General features: G+C 39.8%; 2 protein-coding genes across 2 annotated transcripts; one reads left to right on the forward strand and one right to left on the reverse strand.

Annotated features, from left to right (window-relative positions):
* The first annotated feature begins 1,039 nt into the window (after positions 1-1,039).
* Positions 1,040-4,780, forward strand: pabpn1l (PABPN1 like, cytoplasmic). The gene is made up of 7 exons (XM_088938928.1): positions 1,040-1,123; positions 2,067-2,175; positions 2,904-2,971; positions 3,156-3,262; positions 3,564-3,651; positions 4,096-4,238; positions 4,741-4,780. Exons 1-7 carry the CDS (start codon positions 1,040-1,042, stop codon positions 4,778-4,780), a joined length of 639 nt encoding a protein of 212 aa, XP_088795054.1.
* A 1,366-nt stretch (positions 4,781-6,146) lies between these two features.
* Positions 6,147-8,138, reverse strand: trappc2l (trafficking protein particle complex subunit 2L). Its single transcript, XM_088938930.1, has 5 exons — positions 8,061-8,138; positions 7,435-7,607; positions 7,097-7,184; positions 6,404-6,483; positions 6,147-6,310 (listed from the first exon to the last, which is right to left on the reverse strand). The coding sequence occupies exons 1-5, from the start codon at positions 8,091-8,093 to the stop codon at positions 6,265-6,267; spliced, it is 420 nt and encodes a 139-aa protein (XP_088795056.1). The 5' UTR covers positions 8,094-8,138; the 3' UTR covers positions 6,147-6,264.
* Positions 8,139-8,563: the final 425 nt, after the last annotated feature.

Genomic DNA, 8,563 nt, shown 5'->3' on the forward strand with positions numbered 1-8,563 from the left:
CTCCTACTTGCATCTGTTCTATACATAACAAAGCAAATTAATTGCCATTTCTGTTTCACCAGGAAACATAATAGGAATTTAAATCGTCCATTAGCCTAAGCTCTGGTGCAACAATGTGAACTTCGGGTTAAAGAGCCACTTGTCCGTTCTCGGAAACAATTATTTGCTTCAGACAAGGCTTCCCGAAAGAAACTTACTTGGACATTTACTCTGATATTAAGTACTCATAAAAAATCACTTATGAACCACATTGAGTACTTTAAGTGGTAAGGGCTTCTCGAAGAAGTTAAGTATAAAGTATAACGAGAAGTACTTGCATTTTTCAGCGCTGTAAGTTATTCTTGCTGTTTGCCGACTTCGGTAGGATGGCTTTTGTCCTCAAATCACATCCGAGACAGGTCTTCTAACATTCCTGTGCATAAACGGGAAGATGAACCGACACGGATTCAGACATTATCACTAGTAGAAACTGTGTTGGAGATCTGTATTCTGAATATTTGCTGCCAATTAAATATAAATAGTAATTTAATTATAATTACATGGTTAAAAAACATCTTAACTTATATTAACTTTCATAAAACAGATTTATATCCATATATTATAGTTTATCGAGGCAAATAACAAGCGCAAAACAACATAATAAACATTCCCCAAGCCACCCTCCCAGTCTCATGTCTCATTTCAAGCTAACTCACCAGCTTGGGGGTAGCCATGTGTAGTACTATACGACTAATGACAAGACGTCCTTCAGCTAACAATTTCCGCAGCAGGTAGATTCCTCGCAATCAGGAGTTTAATTGATTCCCTGGATCGAGATGAAACTGCTTTGATAAATATGAAATCTCCACATCACTACGTTTGGAGAATTGAAATTGTAAATTGAACAAGCAATAATAATACAATATTAGTCCTAGTTTTTTTTTTATTTACAGTAGGGGGGAAACGAGCTCTTTAGCCCGGGACGGTTTTTATGTAAAACATTAATCTGGGAGGAGGAATACGGTTTTGAAACACGTTTTGAGCCTTTGGAGAGAGTGTCATGGCGGAAGAGAATCCCGGCGTTGACGAGGGACCTGGCCTTCTAGACGGAGAGTTTGCAGGGGATCGTAAGGTGGAAGACCCTGTAAGTGTGCGAGATGAGTGTGTCATGGAAAAAAGTTCAAATGCAGAATAGAAAGCCCTCATCATAAATACTGCGCACCAAAGAAAGAGTATAATTTACCGAAATGTTATGATTAAATAGCATTGCCAACTATCAACACAGCAGCGGTTCTAAACCTAAGTCAATGACGTTGCCTCGTTCCTACCCGCATGAAGTGTAAAATAATGTTTTAACGGGGGAAAAAATCAGTGTGAGCACAAAGAAATTTAATTACCCTTCATTCACAGCTCCTGTTTCGTTAGCTACACTCCCGTATATAAAGTAATAATCTATCCCCACTTCTATTACGCACATCTTTGATTTACAGCTATATTTTTCATTTAGTTAATTCTGATACAAGACAATGCTAGCTGTAATCAAATTAGTTATTTTGGACTGAGCGGGTCTAATGAATGATGATTTCTTATGTTTACCTCGTCTGACCGCTTTCGTTAGGGTAAATCAAACTAAGGTTGGGATACTTCTGTTTACGGTTAAGAGCTCAATCTTACACTGGGACCTACAGCACCCATTTCAACCACTGCGAATGTGCATGGTTGCATTTTGTGTTTAGGTCTATGCGAGATATCTTTGGCTTGCAGGTTGCTGTGTGTAAGTACAGTGTTCAAACAGAACATTTCTAAACAGTGGCACGGTTGTCAAGTCCATGTGTCATGTTCCTCTGAGAACTTCCCCACTATCGACTGTTAGTTTTCCGGAAAACCTGGAAATCGTGTTCTTAATTAACGAATATAATATTTAAGGGAGCTCACAAAATATCCTATGACAAACGCGTCTCACACAACTAACGTTCTGTGCCTGAAAATGCACTGCAAAGACAAGTCTCGCCACCAGACGCTCTGGGGTCACTACAACATCACGCAGTTATTTTTTCCACTTTTTTCCACCTTTGATGGGCCTGTAGGAGCTGGAGGCGATCAAAGCCAGGGTTTTTGAAATGGAACAGGAGGCAGAGAAACTGAAGGAAGTGCAATACCAGGCTGAGAAACAGCTCATCATGAGCCCACAGACGAGTAAGCCAGACTACTCAAAACACTTTTTAACCGTAACGGTTAGATTTGACCTGGAGCTCTCAGCCAGAGGTCTGTGTGTTCGTACTGGGACTCTACCTTGCATGTATCCAGCAACAAAGAGAATGAAATATTTGACCACTGATACATTTAGTCGTTTATAAAATAAATTTATTATTTGATACTTACTGTCACAGTGATTATGTTGGATCTGTTCTTCTGCTTTTCATGTTTCATGGTATTATTTATAACAATGAGAGACTTCGATGCAATTTTGTGAAAATTGTGGGATGTTAAAGAAAAGGATTTCTTGAAATGGTTGAAAGCCCATTAAATTAGTCCATATTAAAGGACTAAAGCTTGCATTATTATAGCTACTGTGAATGTGTGACAGTTCCTCATGTAAGGCTTCTGTTACACTGACAGCTGTGTCATTGCTTGTTCTGAAAGTTTGTGGAAAACGTAAATACTCTACCGGTAAGGTAGAAATGTGAATTTTTTTTTATACAGAAACTTTTAGGTTGTTAAATGGGGTAGTAGAAACGTGTGCTGTGGCTGAGAACCTAAAAAATAAGGATATTGTCTCAGTTTTCAATAGAATTTCTATATGCGCGTGTCACATTGTCTGCATTAAGATTATCACCTAAGATTTGATTTAAATTTAATGTTTGTTAGCCCTCAAGTATGTAGGCAGCCAAAAGTAAATGTTCAATTTCTCCTTCTTTTCCTAGGTTTTTTCTATCCAATGACCCCTGAGGAGAAAACTGATGCAGATAACAGATCAGTCTATGTAGGAAATGTAAGTTTGAAACATTAGCCATTCAAGCAGTTGTTCACTGGCTAAAGTTGGAATCACAATTATGTAAAATGTATTGATTGACACTGGTTAGCGAGATTTTGTTTTCTTCGTTGAAAGCATCCGTTAGCATACTGTTTAAAAAAAGTATGACGGTGGAAACAAATCTTTCTGAAACAAAACGCAGGTGGACTATGGGGCAACAGCAGATGAGTTGGAAATTCATTTCAATGGCTGTGGACCAGTTAATCGTGTGACCATCTTATGTGACAAATTCACCGGTCATCCCAAAGGGTAAGCTCGGCCTGCTCTGGGTTACTTCATATAGCCTTGTACAGTTTTCTTATTACTGTAACTCAACACACCTGTCAACACACAACACGGGTCACATGTAATATCATGAAATATCTTAAAGTTGCCAGCTGCCATCTGTGTATGGCACCATTTGAAAGCATGGATCTGAAATATTTCTTAGTTGGGTCTGTTTTCATAGACAAATTGACCACATTCGTTCTAGTCCTTCTCGAATGTATAGTAAGGACAGGTCATGGATCAGCACAGTGTGTAATGTGTGGATGTGTGTTCTGTTTTTCAGGTTTGCGTATATTGAGTTTTCAGAGAGGGATTCGGTGAAGACTGCTATGGCTCTCGATGAGACATTGTTCAGGGGTCGAGTTATCAAGGTAAACTGCAGGAACAGAAGCATACCCTTCTATAGGTGGAAGCATTACCTCCGGCCTGCCTGACCTTGACAGAACCCCGAAACTGAGCAAGGCTGGTCTGTTGTGGGACTATCGACTTCCAAGAAAAAAAAAACAGGTTGCTGATGTAAATGGTGCTGACTGACCAGTAGGTGGCGCTCTTCCCTCTGGTGTGCAAATACTGGTCCAGTGCCCCAGTGTGTTGACTGGACACTCTGGGATGTATGAGGTGCCATCCTTCTGCCTATGTTGAGTCATAAAACCAAGGTACTGGCTACTTGGTCATTAGGGATCCTAGTGCACTGTGTGTCAGATTAGGAGCATTGGCCAGGGGTTTTCAGCTCCGGTGCGCTTCCCGAGACTGAACGCTCCCTCACACCCTCTCTCCCGGCGGCCGGTGCTCTGGCCGCGGCTTTTGACTTGCAGGTGCTCCCGAAGAGGACGAACATGCCGGGGATCAGCAGCAGTGACCGGGGTGGCCACCGGGGGGGGCGCTCCAGGGGACGGGGGTTCTGTTTCTCCAGGTACAACAGCGGCTTTCAGGCCAGGTACCGGGGGCGCTCCTCCAGGTCAGTACTGCAGTCTCCCCTGGCGTGGGGAACGATATGTGCAATAAAGACATGCCTGCGCCACACACTGTCATTCTTCATGCTGCTCAAATTACATCAAATGCAGGGGTTGGAGTGTGTATTTATCACCCAGTTTACGCTCCTGGCAATGCCTGCTCACTAAGTATCCAAGCATATATTCAAACTCAATCATTTCAGCTTTCAAACTCGGGTAAAATATTTAAAGAAATGGTCATATTTGCATCAACAGCCTGAATAGGTGCCCTGCATTATTACGCCATGGCTGCCAGATGTAGTATTATGTCAGTGCACTAATAATGAGAACAGTTCTAAATCTAGTCTGAAATTCAGAGATTTCACAAATTTTGTGTGCTGTGGGTTTTTAAATAAAATTTGCATGATATTAGTGGCTTTAGACTTAAAAGCCTTCACATGCATCTGTTTCCTCAAAAGAACTGAGGTGCACCACTCCTAAATTGTTCATTTCTTTCCTTAATGTTAGGGGAGGTGGAAGAGCCCAGGCTTGGTATTCTCCTTACTAAAAACGAAAATTCTGGATGTGAAGATAACATGGCAACAAGTTTTTCTCTTTTTTTTTGCCGTGTTTTGCAATTTTCCAGGCTCTGAAAGCACCTTAAAGCAGCTGATGGGCTTGAGTGCACATGACATGTTATCTAGGTGAGCAAGTGCCAAAACATAATCAGTTTCCAAAACCGCATTGCTTAGGCACTGCTCCAAAAAGCAACAATCCAGGAGAATCTTAAGCCATTATATGTGGCTACAAGATGCTTGTATTTATTTTAAGTTGGTACTGTGTATTACATACTTAATCTTTATAAAATCCTTTTGCAGTTGTTAGGGGTAGGGGAGAAACCAGATTCCAAAATGGACTACTTGATTTTTGCATTGTTTTGAGTTGTGATCTGTCCATCTTGTTGTATATAATACATGTGAAAAATTTAAGTAACTAATAAAATATTCACAATTTAATATGAGTTGTACTGTATATTTCATTTTTGTGATGAAAGCTAACAGAACAGCTTTCTTGATTTACTACAGTATGTGCACAGATATTCTGAATCGCATTTAAGGTTGCAAAATGTAATGACAATTTCAAAACATTTACTGGAAACTGAAATGTCCTTTGCCCTTATTTTTTCTTACTTGAAAAAGTACTAAAAAGCAATCTTTTAAATTCTAAAGACGTGTTTTTAAAGGTATGTAATATCTTTGGATATATTTGCCATTTGTGCTCAAGGTGTGGAAAAACTCTTCTTGTTGCTCTTTGGTCCTGACAGGTCACTAAAAGAGTGTCAACCTCGTATATCCATTAATATATAGATAATATACATTAAGTCTTGTGTAGTGCAATTAAAACACTCTTGAGAGTGAAAGATCCCACTTTTATAAGCAATAATTAATGTAGATAAGATAGACATCTGACTTTATTAAATCAACACTATTTCAATTTAAGATTACTGTAAGAACTGATATGTGAACTTGGATGTAGAAGAGTCAGTAATTACACTTAGATTATTTATGGTGACAAAGCCTGGGTGAACTGTGCCTTTAGAAAGTATTCACCCCCCTTGGATGTTTTCACTATTTGTTATGTTGCAAACTCAGAAATACATGGCTTGTTTTGTACTGATCTACACAAATTGTCAAATTGGAGTGAAAATATGACTCCAACATGTCAAATTGGAGTGAAAATTCCAGATTTTTTACATGCAATTACAAAACCAATGTCAAGATTTGATCGTTATTTGCTCTGATTACTATGATTCCAAATTTAGGCAAGGTACACCTAATTTCCTTGTGTGATCACCCTGAACCTTGAAAGGAGTCCACCTTTGCTCAGTTCAGTCGGTTGACATTTTAGGAGAAATACACCTATACAGACTAAGACATTGGAGAAGTAATTTATTTTTTTCTATACAGGACAAGCAATTAACCACTAAACAAACTGTTACAAGATCCAATTTTATGTACAAAGCAGAACATTGAAGACGGGGACTTGAAGGCATCAGCTAACCTGTACCATCATCGTGGAAACCATGTTATCAAAGGCCCTGAGAAGGAAACAGAAACATTAGAACACGATTGGAACAGTTGAATAACAAAACTAGAATAAGAAGTCAGGCTTCAGCAGATTTATTCCTTACTTGGACTGTATGGGGTCACCGGGATTATAGAATGGGTTACACATCACATCAGTGTAAGAGTTGTGTAACTTCCGGAACATCTGTAAAGAAATAGAAACGTCAACATTGATTCGATACCACTGGCCAGGCCCCACGCTTTGTGAAAATTATTTACACCAAATTAACCCCACCCCCAACAGGTGATGGAATCATGGCAGCCACATTAAAGCCAAAGTCACCTTTATTGCAAATCACAAATACTACACACGTAACATATCCAAACATATACAATATACAATACAATTTGTTTGGGCTACATTACAGTGAAGACGGAATCCACAATTTTACCAATAAATACTTTTCTAACATCTCTTAAAGTAGTGAACTATGTCTCTTTTATCAGCCAGTGCATAGGTAAAGTGTTAAACTCTAGGTACTGTTGCATTACTCATTAGTGGACACTCTGCAAGTGTTACAGGATACGGTGTATAGTCCTATTCAGAGTTGAGAGACCGAACAGCCACAGAGTAGGTCCTCTGCCAATACTGCCAATATTAGTGGAGTGCATTTCTTTACATTTAAAAGCTTAATCCACAATATTGGTTCCAGGCATGATTTCCTTTCCCACCTAAACTAGGTGTACCAGCTAGGTGTCACCAGCTTCAGCTGTGAAAGACAACTTTGCAACTGATAAAGGAAAAATGTAGGACTCACACTGCGGATCTCATTGTCTCTGAGGGCTGTGTTCGACGAGTCCACTACAATGACAAACTTCACCTTGGAATTTGTGACATAACCATACCTGAGGACAAAGTAAAGGAAAACCCCCATACAGAGAAATGGGAAAATATTCACAGTTCAACAGATTAAAACAAAATGAGAGAACCTTTCACACAGATGGAGTGAGCATAACATGACAGTATATTTCTTCCCAACAGTTCACCCACACAAAAAGACAGGCAGTTTCCTTTGATTGTCAAGCACGTAAGAGAAGTGGTAAACTGTAGTTACTGATGTGTGGCACCTTGCCAACTGTTACTGTTACAGGATACACTTTGTAGTCTTCAGTGGGGTACAGAAGACCTAGGTAGAGTTCTCTCTGATCGACCAGCGCTTTGCTCACGGACGAGATCTTGTCCTCCACCACGTCCAGCGAGGTGTGTACCGTGTAATGGAACTTCAGCTCATCCTCCGTAGGGACGCTTCGGATGTACAGAGGATAGTTCTGAAGGCAAGAACAGTGGCAGGAGACAATCATTCCACGGGACACACTGTCCTTTACTCCTCTAGTCACAGTGGGAAACCGTTTAACGCCTTTAAATGTAAAATACCCTTTTATTTGCATTTACTTTACATTAACATAGGCGGATAACATGCCTATCAGATACCATGCCGTCCCTTGTTTGTTTTCGCTTTGACGAACATGCCTTGAATACCCTGCTTTCTAATAGAGGCACGGAAATGACAAAGATATTATTTACAAAGCCACGACCTCATATAATACAAGCTACAGCGACTCACCTGGCAAAGAGTAAACACATCACACATCCAGCTTTATACGTCACATTTAAAGTAAAAGACCTGGTCACAAAGTGCACGATTTAAATTGTGGTTTGTTGTTTTCGACTGACGATAATAAAACTAAACCATTTTGTTGTTTTTAATAAAAACCACTTACCTCCTTAGCGATGACAGCGATACACACCGCCATACTGAAAGCGAGCAACCCTCGTCACGTGACCGTACCGAGGCGTTTCCATGGTCATGTGACCCCGGTTTCTTTCATCTGGAAGTCCTATAAACTTTTGTTGAAAACTAACCACTTTTCACTACTACTTTGTTTTGTGGGAGTTAAGTGTCATTAGTGGGTTTTTTTGTTTAATTGCCAGTTATACTGTAAAAGGCACTGAGGATCACACATTTGGCAAGAATCTTTCTCTGCACGTAGAACAGGCTTTCCGCGTGGTGTTACAGTGATATATGTACTCCAAAATTTAGTTCTTTGTACTGATCTAAACCAGCTGATCAAATTGTTTTATAGGCAACCTATAAATATGCAGTCGCCAAGCATGGCAGATGGCAGACTTAAATAAACATGTGTTGGGCACTGATAATTGTTTTTGAATAATCAGAAGTTAAGGATCACGCAATTATACAGACGTGCAACCGCGCTACAAAGAA

Source organism: Atractosteus spatula, chromosome 21 (genome assembly GCF_055471065.1).
Source record: "Atractosteus spatula isolate fAtrSpa1 chromosome 21, fAtrSpa1.hap1, whole genome shotgun sequence".
Lineage (NCBI taxonomy): Eukaryota > Metazoa > Chordata > Actinopteri > Semionotiformes > Lepisosteidae > Atractosteus > Atractosteus spatula.